Source organism: Oncorhynchus mykiss, chromosome 11 (assembly GCF_057628025.1).
Source record: "Oncorhynchus mykiss isolate SJ-2025 chromosome 11, ASM5762802v1, whole genome shotgun sequence".
Taxonomy (NCBI): domain Eukaryota; kingdom Metazoa; phylum Chordata; class Actinopteri; order Salmoniformes; family Salmonidae; genus Oncorhynchus; species Oncorhynchus mykiss.
In genome coordinates, this window is record NC_143032.1 from 77,687,349 (window position 1) to 77,703,740 (window position 16,392).

At 43.8% G+C, this 16,392-nt stretch overlaps 1 protein-coding gene and 1 long non-coding RNA gene across 3 annotated transcripts in view; one reads left to right on the plus strand and one right to left on the minus strand.

Moving 5' to 3' along the window:
- LOC149979877 (uncharacterized) overlaps positions 1 to 16,392 on the plus strand; it is a 357,657-nt gene that overhangs the window by 268,916 nt on the left and 72,349 nt on the right. The gene's annotated exons all lie outside the window — the stretch shown is intronic.
- The window catches only part of LOC110536391 (sushi domain-containing protein 2), a 42,088-nt gene continuing 25,961 nt past the window's right edge, over positions 266 to 16,392 (minus strand). For both annotated transcript variants that reach the window (XM_090191150.1, XM_036936356.2), the window contains exons 14-15: positions 7,313 to 7,409; positions 266 to 989 (exon numbers count right to left, since the gene is read on the minus strand). In XM_090191150.1, the coding sequence (XP_090047276.1) occupies positions 941 to 989; positions 7,313 to 7,409 (146 nt within the window). In that variant the 3' untranslated portion in view covers positions 266 to 940. The remainder of the gene's footprint in view (positions 990 to 7,312; positions 7,410 to 16,392) is intronic.

A 16,392-nucleotide genomic window follows, 5' to 3' on the forward strand; every position in this document is an offset into this window, starting at 1 on the left:
TGACATAGAGACACTAACCTGTAGCACAGTGACATAGAGACACTAACCTGTAGCACAGTGACATATACAAACTAACCTGTAGCACAGTGACATAGACACACACTAACCTGTAGCACAGTGACATAGACACACACTAACCTGTAGCACAGTGACCATTAGCTGGATGCAACAGAACACAAAAATAGCCATTATTTTTGCAATAATGCATTGCCACAGCTATAGACAACGTTTTCAAAAGAACAGAGGAAAAACAAATTCACAGCCATACTTTCACAAGTGTATTTATTTTCCTTCATTGAATTGCAATCAAATATTATTGTGCAACAGTATCTATTCATTATTCAATATTTGTACTTCATTTGAAGATAAAAAAAAAAAAAGCATGAGCTTTGCCATTGTGCAATTGGCAGCCATTTGGTGGCATGTTCTTCCGAATGACTTTTGCTCAACCATTGAAATGGAATGAACAAAGGCAGTGAGCCCACACACACACACACACACATGAGCTATATAACTGGTCAAAGTCATTTAACCTTTTAAAACGATCAGGAGATTGACTCTAAAAAACCTAAGAGAGTGTACATCTGGGACCATTCTAAGTTAACAGGAACATGGAGTGACAACCTAGACGGGAGCTCAAAAGTATTCACATAATATTGTTTCCCAGCATAACATTTAGTCCTAGGAAAATGTCAAGACCGTGAACAAACCAAGCAGGCCTGCTCTGTCAGCCTTCATTTACAGGCCGTTATTTAAAGTAATCTACAGTGCAACGTACACATGTACTACACCATGAAGACAATGCATTATCCCTGGTCTATATGGTGTAGGGAACGTCATTTGCACCTACGTTAGTGCATGTTGAGGCCAGCTTAAGGGCGATGCAATTGTAGGTTAATTTAAAAAACATCATGGACAGGGAGAGTTACACAAGAGGACATCAACTCTGTTCAAATATCACCTTTCTATCCAGCCTCTCTTGTCTTTCTCTGAAATAAAACAGAAAGAATCAGAATCAGAAATCACCTTTACTCTACACAGACCCAGAATTTGTGACAAGGTGCTGCCAGCAATAGATTACAGAAACAGTAATACTGTGTATAACAGGCTACTCAGACACACACATAACCCCACCCCATCTCCGACCCCCTGGGTGGCTTCTGACCGAGGCCCCTTGTCCTTCTTTGATGTGTCCTGCCGTGGCGCAGGTTGGGGAGGACTAGGGCCTGTTGGGGCCTGCAGGGAAAAGATAGATGTGTCTGCAGCAAGGGGCTGAGGATGGAGCAAGGACCTGAGGATGGAGCAAGGATCTGAGGATGGAGCAAGGGTCTGAGGATGGAGCAAGGATCTGAGGATGGAGCAAGGATCTGAGGATGGAGCAAGGGGCTGAGGATGGAGCAAGGACCTGAGGATGGAGCAAGGATCTGAGGATGGAGCAAGGATCTGAGGATGGAGCAAGGGGCTGAGGATGGAGCAAGGGGCCGAGGATGGAGCAAGGACCTGAGGATGGAGCAAGGACCTGAGGATGGAGCAAGGGGCTGAGGATGGAGCAAGGGGCCGAGGATGGAGCAAGGGGCTGAGGATGGAGCAAGGATCTGAGGATGGAGCAAGGGGCCGAGGATGGAGCAAGGGGCCGAGGATGGAGCAAGGGGCCGAGGATGGAGCAAGGGGCCGAGGATGGAGCAAGGGGCCGAGGATGGAGCAAGGGGCCGAGGATGGAGCAAGGGGCCGAGGATGGAGCAAGGGGCCGAGGATGGAGCAAGGGGCCGAGGATGGAGCAAGGGGCCGAGGATGGAGCAAGGGGCCGAGGATGGAGCAAGGGGCCGAGGATGGAGCAAGGGGCCGAGGATGGAGCAATTACCTGAGGATGGAGCAAGGGGCTGAGGATGGAGCAAGGGGCTGAGGATGGAGCAAGGGGCTGAGGATGGAGCAAGGGGCTGAGGATGGAGCAAGGGGCTGAGGATGGAGCAAGGGACTGATATGGTATGGGTTTCTATGCCCTCTCTACACAGCATCAGAGGAAGTAGCAGAGTATCACGCAAACAAGACCAGAACAGGCCAGGCCATACCAGACCAGACCACTGTGTGTGTGTGTGTGTGTGTGTGTGTGTGTGTGTGTGTGTGTGTGTGTGTGTGTGTGTGTGTGTGTGTGTCTCCATCAATGACAAGTGTGTGTTGACCCAAGGAAGGTGTCATGGTGTGTTTAATGGTATGAGTTCACAGGAATGCCTTTGGTGAGCTTTCCCACATGTCCTTATTACCTCAGCATGTAACATGTATGTAGATGTGTCCTTATTACCTCAGCATGTAACATGTATGTAGATGTGTGTCCTTATTACCTCAGCATGTAACATGTATGTAGATGTGTGTCCTTATTACCTCAGCATGTAACATGTATGTAGATGTGTGTCCTTATCACCTCAGCATGTAACATGTATGTAGATGTGTCCTTATTACCTCAGCATGTAACATGTATGTAGATGTGTCCTTATCACCTCAGCATGTAACATGTATGTAGATGTGTGTCCTTATCACCTCAGCATGTAACATGTATGTAGATGTGTCCTTATCACCTCAGCATGTAACATGTATGTAGATGTGTCCTTATCACCTCAGCATGTAACATGTATGTAGATGTGTGTCCTTATCACCTCAGCATGTAACATGTATGTAGATGTGTCCTTATCACCTCAGCATGTAACATGTATGTAGATGTGTCCTTATTACCTCAGCATGTAACATGTAGATGTGTCCTTATTACCTCAGCATGTAACATGTATGTAGATGTGTCCTTATCACCTCAGCATGTAACATGTATGTAGATGTGTCCTTATCACCTCAGCATGTAACATGTATGTAGATGTGTCCTTATCACCTCAGCATGTAACATGTAGATGTGTCCTTATTACCTCAGCATGTAACATGTAGGTAGATGTGTCCTTATTATCTCAGCATGTAACATGTATGTAGATGTTTGTCCTGCTAAAGTGAGTGTGTGATACCCCCTCTGGCCTCCGGTGCTCCCTATCCACACAGGTAATAATGACCTTTGACACTTATCTCCCTCCCTCGCTCGCTCGCTCGCTCTACGGATGAAAGCGAGGTGATCATCAATCCTCATCAACCCTCTAAAAACAGGGCAGGTGCGCTCCCCTCTCCCCCTTACGGGTGTAAACCATAGTCGTTCATTTCTCTACCTTCAGAACACCGGCTGAACGCTCCAAGTGCACCTGGGAGCAGGGGCCAAGACAAACCATCCCTTGTCTTCCATAGGAGAGTTATGGCGGGAGGGGGGGGAAGCCCTCTTGATGTCTACGAGGCCCATAAAAATAGGCCTGTCATTTGGTTAGCTAGCGAGCCCAGGAGCTACGGTAGCTGGCTTCTGTTCCAGTAGTGTAGTGTACTGAGGGAGAGGTTTATCCACAGATGGTGTATGCTACGTCACAAATGGCACCCTATTTCCCTATGGGGACCTAGTCAAAAATATTGCACTACATAGGGAAGAGGGTGCCATTTGGGACACAGCCTGGGTCTAGCCAAATATGAAGATATACTGTATCGTTTGATCAGATCAGAAGGGTTTTATGAGCGTGTGTGTGTGTCTGTGGTTTATGAGGGGGGCTCAGAGGCTGGCAGGTGGGATCAATGGTAATCATGAATCATCGTTTTCTTTGTTCATTGGGAATTAAGACATTCGTGGGACATCTATTTTATCATATCTTATCAGGTAGCCTAGTGGTTAGAGTGTTGGGCCAGTAGAGTGTTGGGCCAGTAGAGTGTTGGGACAGTAGAGTGTTGGGCCAGTAGAGTGTTGGGCCAGTAGAGTGTTGGGCCAGTAACCGAAAAGTTGCTGGATGGAATCCCAGAGCTGACAAGGTAAAAATCTGTCGTTCTGCCCCTGAACAAGGCAGTTAACCCACTGTTCCCTAGTGGACCTTCATTGTAAATACTGACCTGTTCTTAACTGACTTACCTAGTTAAATAAAAAGTTAAAAATACACTTTTTGTTTAAATTACCCCTATGTCTGTCTCTATAACATCTGTATAATGTACACTGAGTGGACAAAACATTAGGAACACCTGCTCTTTCCATGACATAGACTGACCAGGTGAATACAGGTGAAAGCTATGATCCCTTATTGATGTCACTTGTTAAATCCACTTCAATCAGTGTAGATGAAGGGGAGGAGACGGGTTAAAGAAGGATTGTTAAGGCTTAAGACAATTGAAACATGGATTGTGTATGTGCCAAAAGATTGAAGTGCCTTTGAATGGGGTATGGCAGTAGGTGCCAGGCGCACCGGTTTGAGTGTGTCAAGAACTGTAACACTAATGTGTTTTTCACGCTCAACAGTTTCCTGCGTGTATCAAGAATAGTCCACCACCCAAAGGACATCCAGCTAACTTAAACACAACTGCGAGACGCATTGGAGTAAACATGAGCCAGCATCCCTTGACACCTTGTAGAGTCCCTGCCCTGACAAATTGAGGCTGTTCTGAGGGCAAAAGTGAGGTACAACTCAATATTAGGAGGGTGTTCCTAATGTTTTGTACACTCAATGTATATTGTCTATATAAAACCCTTTGTGGGTTGAAATGAAGACCATTGAAATCCTATAATTGAATTCAATGAAGAAGACACTCAAAAGGGATGAACTCTCAGCTAAGGTGGACAGGAAAAGCCATCATATCCATATCTTATCTATTTTATGCCGTCTACCGACAACGTCTATATCATATAACACGTTCCTGTATGGCATCCTGCTGAACAGGAGATTCAGTGTCGTTTAGTGAATCATTCAACTCTGTGTCACTGTGATGAATGTCTGTTAGTGAATCATTCAACTCTGTGTCACTGTGATTGTCTGTTAGTGAATCATTCAACTCTGTGTCACTGTGATTGTCTGTTAGTGAATCATTCAACTCTGTGTCACTGTGATTGTCTGTTAGTGAATCATTCAACTCTGTGTCACTGTGATTGTCTGTTAGTGAATCATTCAACTCTGTGTCACTGTGATTGTCTGTTAGTGAATCATTCAACTCTGTGTCACTGTGATGAATGTCTGTTAGTGAATCATTCAACTCTGTGTCACTGTGATTGTCTGCTAGTGAATCATTCAACTCTGTGTCACTGTGATTGTCTGTTAGTGAATCATTCAACTCTGTGTCACTGTGATTGTCTGCTAGTGAATCATTCAACTCTGTGTCACTGTGATTGTCTGTTAGTGAATCATTCAACTCTGTGTCACTGTGATTGTCTGTTAGTGAATCATTCAACTCTGTGTCACTGTGATTGTCTGTTAGTGAATCATTCAACTCTGTGTCACTGTGATTGTCTGTTAGTGAATGATTCAACTCTGTGTCACTGTGATTGTCTGTTAGTGAATCATTCAACTCTGTGTCACTGTGATTGTCTGTTAGTGAATCATTCAACTCTGTGTCACTGTGATGAATGTCTGTTAGTGAATCATTCAACTCTGTGTCACTGTGATTGTCTGCTAGTGAATCATTCAACTCTGTGTCACTGTGATTGTCTGTTAGTGAATCATTCAACTCTGTGTCACTGTGATTGTCTGTTAGTGAATCATTCAACTCTGTGTCACTGTGATTGTCTGTTAGTGAATCATTCAACTCTGTGTCACTGTGATTGTCTGTTAGTGAATCATTCAACTCTGTGTCACTGTGATTGTCTGTTAGTGAATCATTCAACTCTGTGTCACTGTGATTGTCTGTTAGTGAATGATTCAACTCTGTGTCACTGTGATTGTCTGTTAGTGAATCATTCAACTCTGTGTCACTGTGATGAATGTCTGTTAGTGAATCATTCAACTCTGTGTCACTGTGATTGTCTGCTAGTGAATCATTCAACTCTGTGTCACTGTGATTGTCTGTTAGTGAATCATTCAACTCTGTGTCACTGTGATGAATGTCTGTTAGTGAATCATTCAACTCTGTGTCACTGTGATTGTCTGCTAGTGAATCATTCAACTCTGTGTCACTGTGATTGTCTGTTAGTGAATCATTCAACTCTGTGTCACTGTGATTGTCTGTTAGTGAATCATTCAACTCTGTGTCACTGTGATTGTCTGTTAGTGAATCATTCAACTCTGTGTCACTGTGATTGTCTGTTAGTGAATGATTCAACTCTGTGTCACTGTGATTGTCTGTTAGTGAATCATTCAACTCTGTGTCACTGTGATTGTCTGTTAGTGAATCATTCAACTCTGTGTCACTGTGATGAATGTCTGTTAGTGAATCATTCAACTCTGTGTCACTGTGATTGTCTGCTAGTGAATCATTCAACTCTGTGTCACTGTGATTGTCTGTTAGTGAATCATTCAACTCTGTGTCACTGTGATTGTCTGTTAGTGAATCATTCAACTCTGTGTCACTGTGATTGTCTGTTAGTGAATCATTCAACTCTGTGTCACTGTGATTGTCTGTTAGTGAATCATTCAACTCTGTGTCACTGTGATTGTCTGTTAGTGAATCATTCAACTCTGTGTCACTGTGATTGTCTGTTAGTGAATGATTCAACTCTGTGTCACTGTGATTGTCTGTTAGTGAATCATTCAACTCTGTGTCACTGTGATGAATGTCTGTTAGTGAATCATTCAACTCTGTGTCACTGTGATTGTCTGCTAGTGAATCATTCAACTCTGTGTCACTGTGATTGTCTGTTAGTGAATCATTCAACTCTGTGTCACTGTGATTGTCTGTTAGTGAATCATTCAACTCTGTGTCACTGTGATTGTCTGTTAGTGAATCATTCAACTCTGTGTCACTGTGATTGTCTGTTAGTGAATCATTCAACTCTGTGTCACTGTGATTGTCTGTTAGTGAATCATTCAACTCTGTGTCACTGTGATTGTCTGTTAGTGAATGATTCAACTCTGTGTCACTGTGATGAATGTCTGTTACCATGTGAAGAGGGAGACAGAGTAACTGTACACGTAGTGAAGGTGGAAGAACTACATCTGATTGAGTAGCATTGTCTTGAGACCTGGACATGTCTACTGTTTTTAGTAACAACCATCTAGCAGTAGTAGACTGGTGTGTAAATCTAACAGGCTTTAGCTCAGTGGTGGGACCCCAGGAACAGACGGCCCAGGTTTGAGACCCAATCTGTTACTGCAGATCACTGCTTTGGTTTCTTAGCTAAAACGTGTGTCCATGCTGTGTGTGTGTGTGTGTCTGTGCACGCGAGTGCGTGTGTGTCCGTGCGCGCGAGTGTGTGTGTGTCCGTGCGCGCGAGTGTGTGTCTGTGAGTGTGTTTCCGTGTGTGTGTGAGAGAGAGAAACAGTGAACCCACCTTTTCTGTTTCCTGAAGTGTAGATGGATCATCACCCCCATGGTTATCAGAGTAGCTATGGAAAACACAGAACCCAGCACCACTCCTAGGACATTATCTGGAACACAAACACCACAAACTATAATAATACATAGAACTTTCCTCAAAACCAAAGACATGTTACACACAACAAACTAATGTATCTCTCAGTGTAGAACAATTTATCAATGTGTTACTTATCAATGCAGCACAGGCAGAAGGAAACCAAGGAACTATATAATATGATTTGAAGAGGACTAGAAACACACACGAAGACAGACAGACAAACACACACCCAGCCATCGCATGCTCCCTGAAGTTTTCCAATTAATCTCTCCATATGGTGGTTAGCTCCACATCTAACCACCATATGCACTGGCCCTCAGATGCTGGAGCAGAGGCCTCCCGAGTCCCTCTACCAGGCCAGGCCCAAAACCTGGGGCACGGGTTGACAGGCGGCCCTGATAAAAGACCTGCCTGTGGGGCCTGGAGGCTATGAGCGCAGGGAGACTGGGAAGTCAGGTCTAACATTCCTCTGATCCTGGTTCAATAGCCTCAGGCAGATCATTACTTCACTACCCCCCCACCCCCACCCAATCTCATAGTACGGCCCAAGGGAGCAATAGAGGAATGCATCAGTGATCACACTGGACCATCACATTACCCCAGAGGGGGGGGGGGTCACAGGGACACCCCACAACATATGTACATGTAGGGTAATGGAGGGAAGAGGTTGAGAAGTTATGTTAGGTGGATGTCACAAAAACAGTGGGAAACTAATTTGATCTTCTTGTTTATCTGTTGAAAACCACATTGATCCAAGGAACACATTATTAGATGCCCAGTAACTTTTTCCATTAGAAAGTATTACTGCACTTTAAATCCCATCCTGGATTCAAGCTATCTGACAGAACCAGACTACAGCTCCAAGTTGTCTGAATGAACAACTGTTCTGCTGCAGTACTTCATGTGAAAGTCTGGGGAGAAAAGCAAGGATATAAACTAATCTCTCTTACAGCCCTTTGTACACATGCAAACACACAACCCATCCTCCAGTAGATATCATATCACCCATCCTCCAGTAGATATCATATCACCCATCCTCCAGTAGATATCATACCACCCATCCTCCAGTAGATATCATATCACCCATCCTCCAGTAGATATCATATCACCCATCCTCCAGTAGATATCATATCACCCATCCTCCAGTAGATATCATACCACCCATCCTCCAGTAGATATCATACCACCCATCCTCCAGTAGATATCATACCACCCATCCTCCAGTAGATATATCACCCATCCTCCAGTAGATATCATATCACCCATCCTCCAGTAGATATCATACCACCCATCCTCCAGTAGATATCATATCACCCATCCTCCAGTAGATATCATACCACCCATCCTCCAGTAGATATCATATCACCCATCCTCCAGTAGATATCATATCAACCATCCTCCAGTAGATATCATACCACCCATCCTCCAGTAGATATCATATCACCCATCCTCTAGTAGATATCATATCCCCCATCCTCCAGTAGATATCATATCACCCATCCTCCAGTAGATATCATATCACCCATCCTCCAGTAGATATCATATCACCCATCCTCCAGTAGATATATCACCCATCCTCCAGTAGATATCATATCACCCATCCTCTAGTTGATATTATATCACCCATCCTCCAGTAGATATCATATCACCCATCCTCCAGTAGATATCATATCACCCATCCTCCAGTAGATATCATACCACCCATCCTCCAGTAGATATCATATCACCCATCCTCTAGTAGATATCATATCACCCATCCTCCAGTAGATATCATATCACCCATCCTCCAGTAGATATCATATCACCCATCCTCCAGTAGATATCATATCACCCATCCTCCAGTAGATATATCACCCATCCTCCAGTAGATATATCACCCATCCTCCAGTAGATATCATATCACCCATCCTCCAGTAGATATCATATCACCCATCCTCTAGTAGATATCATATCACCCATCCTCCAGTAGATATCATATCACCCATCCTCCAGTAGATATCATATCGCCCATCCTCCAGTAGATATCATATCACCCATCCTCCATTAGATATCATATCAACCATCCTCCAGTAGATATCATATCACCCATCCTCCAGTAGATATCATATCACCCATCCTCCATTAGATATCATATCAACCATCCTCCAGTAGATATCATATCACCCATCCTCCAGTAGATATCATATCACCCATCCTCCAGTAGATATCATATCACCCATCCTCCATTAGATATCATATCACCCATCCTCCAGTAGATATCATATCACCCATCCTCCATTAGATATCATATCAACCATCCTCCAGTAGATATCATATCACCCATCCTCCAGTAGATATCATATCACCCATCCTCCATTAGATATCATATCACCCATCCTCCAGTAGATATCATATCACCCATCCTCCATTAGATATCATATCAACCATCCTCCAGTAGATATCATATCACCCATCCTCTATTTGATCACTTTTTCAATTGTACTTTACACTTTCTCTAACTTGCGGTCTTTCAAACATATGCGTGTGTTTGGGTTACAGGACAGTCAAAACACACAGAACGTGAGAGTGCCATTAAGCCGTTGTTTACAACTAGCTAGTCTGTATGAGGGCTCTTAGAAGGCCAGTACAGGCTGATAACGGTGGAAGCCTGAGAGGCTGTGAGTTAAACCCACATAACATTACAGTCAACTGAATCAGTGGCACAGAGATCAAAAGAACCTTGTCACAGAGAATCTGGGTACACACCAAAATGGCACCCTATTCCCTATATAGTGCACTCCTTTTGACCAGAGCCCTATTGACCCCTCCTTAAAAGTAGTGCACTAAACAAGAAATAGGGTGCCATTTGGGACGTATCCACAGCCATTCTATATTTCCATTACTCTGCTTTAAAGTCAAGGAGAGTAACCTTCAAGTGTGCAGCGTCTCTCTTCACCCTCCGTTTCCTCACACAGTTTGTGTCAATAAGGAGAAAGGAAAAACACCATGACATGGAGGTGAGAGAAGGTGTCTCTTTAGGATGCTGCAGTACCTCTATCACTCTCACTTTACCACCAGGCCTCCCGAGTGGCGCAGCGGTCGAAGGCGCTGCATCTCTGTGCTAGAGGTGTCACTACAGACACCCTGGTTCAAATCCAGGCTGTATCACAACCGGTCGTGATTGGGAGTCTCGTGGGGCGGCGCACAAATGGCCCAGCGTCGTCCGGGTTTGGCCGGGGTATGCTGTCATTGTAAATAACAATTTGTTCTTAACTGACTTGCCTAGTTAAATAAAGATTAAATAAAATAATAATAATATCACAACTGTCCTTCCCACACATTCTCTCCCTCCATTCTCCACCCTTCCTCCATCCTTCGTAGGACACTCTCTCCTTCTCCACATGTCTTCTCTTCTCCCTTCCCCCCGAGGAGATAAGGAGCACTGTGATTCTATCTTTCACTCATTCCCCTGATGGACACATCACCTATGGCTGGGTTTTTACATGTCTGCAGATGCCATCCCAGTCCATCCTGCTGTATCAGATCTCCAGTCCACTACCTACTCATCCGGACTGGAGTCTGTCCAAAAAGATGGATGGAGGGAGAGAGTGGGGAGACTGTCCCACAGCCCACTGTACTGTGAAACAGGGCTGTGATGTCACGAGGGTCTGTATTGAGAAACAAGGCTAAACTAATGAAAACTCATTCATAGTCTGACAATGATCAGAGGTTACGTGTCAAGGATGATAAACAGAGGTTACAGTGGGGCAAAAAAGTATTTAGTCAGCCACCAATTGTGCAAGTTCTCCCACTTAAAAAGATGAGAGGCCTGTAATTTTCATTAGAGGTACACTTCAACTATGACAGACAAAAAAAATCCAGAAAATCACATTGTAGGATTTTGAATGAATTTATTTGCAAATTATGGTGGAAAATAAGTATTTGGTCAATAACAAAAGTTTATCTCAATACTTTGTTATATACCCTTTGTTGGCAATGACAGAGGTCAAACGTTTTCTGTAAGTCTTCACAACGTTTTCACACACTGTTGCTGGTATTTTGGCCCATTCCTCCATGCAGATCTCCTCTAGAGCAGTGATGTTTTGGGGCTGTTGCTGGGCAACACAGACTTTTAACTCCCTCCAAAGATTTTCTATGGGGTTGAGATCTGGAGACTGGCTAGGCCACTCCAGGACCTTTAAATGCTTCTTACGAAGCCACTCCTTCGTTGATGGCCGGTGTGTTTGGGATCATTGTCATGCTGCAAGACCCAGCCACGTTTCATCTTCAATGCCCTTGCTGATGGAAGGAGGTTTTCACTCAATCTCACGATACATGGCCCCATTCATTCTTTCCTTTACACACGGATCAGTCGTCCTGGTCCCTTTGCAGAAAAACAGCCCCAAAGCATGATGTTTCCACCACCATGCTTCACAGTAGGTATGGTGTTCTTTGCATGCAACTCAGCATTCTTTGTCCTCCAAACACGACGAGTTGAGTTTTTACCAAAAAGTTATATTTTGGTTTCATCTGACCATATGACATTCTCCTAATCTTCTTCTGGATCATCCAATTGATTTCTAGCAAACTTCAGACGGGCCTGGACATGTACTGGCTTAAGCAGGGGGACACGTCTGGCACTGCAGGTTTTGAGTCCCTGATGGCGTAGTGTGTTACTGATGGTAGGCTTTGTTACTTTGGTCCCAGCTCTCTGCAGGTCATTCACTAGGTCCCCCCGTGTGGTTCTGGGATTTTTGCTCACCGTTCTTGTGATCATTTTGACCCCACGGGGTGAGATCTTGCGTGGAGCCCCAGATCGATGGAGATTATCAGTGGTCTTGTATGTCTTCCATTTCCTAATAATTGCTCCCACAGTTGATTTATTCAAACCAAGCTGCACCTCTAGCGACTCCCCATCCCGCATGAGGGAGCGTAATCATCGACTGACACTAATTAGCATAACGCAACGGACATACATATTCCTAGAAAATATTCCTATTCATGAAAATCACAAGTGAAATATATTGAGACACAGCTTAGCCTTTTGTTAATCACCCTGTCATCTCAGATTTTAAAAATATGCTTTACAGCCAAAGCTAAACAAGCATTTGTGTAAGTTTATCGATAGCCTAGCATAGCATTTTGTCCAGCTAGCAGCAGTTAACTTGGTCACGGAAATCAGAAAAGCAATCAAATTAAATCGTTTACCTTTGATGAGCTTCGGATGTTTTCACTCACAAGACTCCCAAGTTAGATAGCCAATGTTCCTTTTTTCCAAAAATAGTATTTTTGTAGGCGAAATAGCTCCGTTTGTTCTTCACGTTTGGCTGAGAAATCGCCCGGAAATTGCAGTCACAAAAAAGCCGAAAAATATTCCAAATTAGCTCCATAATATCGACAGAAACATGGCAAACGTTGTTTATAATCAATCCTCAAGGTGTTTTTCAAATATCTATTCGATAATATATCCACCGGGACAATTGGTTATTCAGTAGGACGAATTGGAATAATGGCTACCTCTGTATTTTACGCGAGAGTCACTCTGGGAGCCATGAGGTGACCAGTTGCGCAGTGTAGCCGCTTACGGGTATTCTTCAACATAAATGCGTAAAACTACGTCACAATGCTGTAGACACCTTGGGGAATACGTAGAAAAAGTAATCTGGTTGATAGCCAATTCACTGCTCAATAGGGACGCATTGGAACGCAGCGCTTTCAAAACATGAGACACTTCCGGATTGGATTTTTCTCAGGCTTTCGCCTGCAACATCAGTTCTGTTATACTCATAGACAATATTTTTACAGTTTTGGTAATTTTAGAGTGTTTTCTATCCTAAGCTGTCAATTATATGCATATTCCAGCATCTTGTCCTGACAAAATATCCTGTTTACTCTGGGAACGTTATTTTTCCAAAAAGACGTTACAGGTCTGTGAGAGCCAGAAATCTTGCTTGTTTGTAGGTGACCAAATACTTATTTTCCACCATAATTTGCAAATAAATTCATTAAAAATCCTACAATGTGATTTTCTGGATTTTTTTTCTTCTAATTTTGTCTGTCATAGTTGAAGTGTACCTATGATGAAAATTACAGGCCTCTCTCATCTTTTTAAGTGGGAGAACTTGCACAATTGGTGGCTGACTGAATACTTTTTTGCCCCACTGTACGTGTCGAGGATGATGAACAGAGGTTGCGTGTCGAGGATGATAAACAGAGGTTGCGTGTCGAGGATGATAAACAGAGGTTGCGTGTCGAGGATGATAAACAGAGGTTGCGTGTCGAGGATGATAAACAGAGGTTGCGTGTCGAGGATGATAAACAGAGGTTACGTGTCGAGGATGATAAACAGAGGTTGCGTGTCGAGGATGATAAACAGAGGTTACGTGTCGAGGATGATAAACAGAGGTTGCGTGTCGAGGATGATAAAGAGGTTGCGTGTCGAGGATGATAAACAGAGGTTGCGTGTCGAGGATGATAAACAGAGGTTGCGTGTATGCAGAATGTGTTGTTTACACACTATCACAAGCACACCAAGTAGTCACTGTTTCATACTGCATGATGCAGCCACCACCATGCTTCACCGTAGGGATGGTGCCAGGTTTCCTCCAGACGTGACGCCTGGCATTCAGGTGAAAGAGTTCCATCTTGGTTTCATCAGGGCAGAGAATCTTGTTTCTCATGGTTCGAGAGTCTTTAGGTGCCTTTTGGCAAACTTCAAGCGGTCGGTCATGTGCCTTTTACTGAGGAGTGGCTTCCGTCTGGCCCCTCTACCATAGAGGCCTGACTGATGGAGTGCTACAGAGATGGACTCCTAATCAAGTTGTAGAAACATCTCAAGGATGATCCATGGAAACAGGAGGCCCCTGAGACAATTTCAGTTTTAATACATTACTACAAAAATGTAAAAACCTGTTTTCGCTTTGTCATTATTGAATATTGTATGTAGATGGATGAGGGGGGGAAAGTATTTAATGATTTTAGAATAAGGCTGTAACGTAACAAAATGTGGAAAAAGAGAAGGGGTCTGAATACATTCTGAATGCACTGTATGAAATAAATTGTGCTTATATCTAAAGTGCATATCTAAATACGAGTTACTTTCTGTAGCGGTGACAGTTCACCAGAATCCTCCATCGTGGGTTTATTAGAAGTTCAGAGCACGTTATATTTCAGAGGAGGACTTGACTGTCAAAATCTGACGAGAAAGACTGGAAATAAATATGAACAAGTATAAATAATACCTCCCCTGTAATATGGAAATGGTGTGTCTGTGTTTCTCAGCTCTGCTCTGATCCAACACACAGGCTCCCTCCCTCAGGTCTTTGTGACCGAGAGAGAGAGAGATGCAGATGAGAAAGAATATGAAAAAATAAAAAGAGAAGAAGTGAAGATAGAGAGCCTCTTTAATCACAATAGATTGTTTACTCTGAGGTCCCAGACAGGGACCTTGTTTATTCAGGAAGGCTCCCTTACAGAGACAGTGGTGCAGAGGGACATGACAGGTTTAAATGTCTTGCACTGTGATGGCATTTCAAGTTCCTCCTCTCTATACAACCTGCTTCTTCAATTCCGACACACTCTCTCTTTCTCTCCCTTTGTCTACATTGACATTTGAGTTATTTAGCAGACGTTCTTATCCAGAGCGATTTACAGGAGCAATTAGAGTCAAGGTGCCTTGCTCAAGGGCACAGACAGATTTTTCACCTAGTCGGCTCGGGATTCGAACCAGAAACCTTTCATTTACTGGCCCAACGCTCTTAACCACTAAGATACCTGCCGCCAGTCTCTCGCAATTTCTGCACTATGCCTTGTTGCCATATGGAAATAAACAGAGCAAGACGTGTTCATTGTTTTATTTCCTCTGCCTTTTTCAGTCAGCATCTCTACCTATCTCTCTCTCTCTTTTCATCTGTCCTCTGCTGCTGTCATTTTGACTTGAATCATCTCCTCCGCTCCTCCTCTGAGCGTGACTTGACCCAGCCCAATTCTACAACTTGATGATTCTTTCTCCCGAGTCCTTTTTGAAGTTAGGGACTTTCTCTCTCACCCTTCCACTGCGTGACTCATCTCCCACGCCGAAGAATATTAAAATGGATTAGCAGAATAAATTACCCCTGATAAAGGTCATTTATCATACACAGAACCAGGTTCAAATACTATTATTTCCAATCAATCAAATACGTTATCTGTGGTTTATTGAGTTTGTCTGGCGGTACAAAACGTATTGAATTCCCAAAACGGCAAACCCCATCTAGCGCTCAAAGTAAATCAAAGATGTTTTATTTTTTTTAAATACATTTTTTCCCCCTTTTTCATGACCACGATCTTGTCTCATCGCTGCAACTCCCCAACGGGCTCGGGAGAAGCGAACATGAAACATGACGTGCCAAGCTGCTCTTCTTAACACTCACTCTCTTAACCCGGAAGCTAGCTGCACCAACTGATGACTGAAGTCAGCCTGCAGGCGCTCGGCCCGCCACAAGGAGTCGCTACAGCACAATGAGCCAAGTAAAGCCCCCCTGGCCAAACCTTCCCTTAACCCGGACGATGCTGGATCAATTGTGAGCCCCCCTATGGTACTCCCAGTCACGGCCGGTTGTGACAGAGCCTGGGATCGAACCCCAGGCTGTAGTGACGCCGCAACACTGCGATGCAGTGCCTCAGACCGCTGCACCACTTGGGAGGCCGTATATATATATATGAAAGATTTTAAATAGTATCTGCTCCAGTGGAGGCTGGTGGGAAGAGCTGTAGGAGGATGAGCTCATTGTAATGGCTGGAATAGATTCAATGGAATGGTATCGAACACATCAAACACATGGAAACCACACTTTTGACTCTGTTCATTTATTCCATCTCAACCATTACAATGAGCCCGTCCTCCTATAGCGCCTCCCACCAGCCTCCACTGATCTGCTCATACAGTATGTGTACATGACGAGGTACATCGTCAATGAAAGCCAATAAATTATAATTAGGGAATGGCAGTGCTCCAGTTCTGGTGACAACAAATGTTG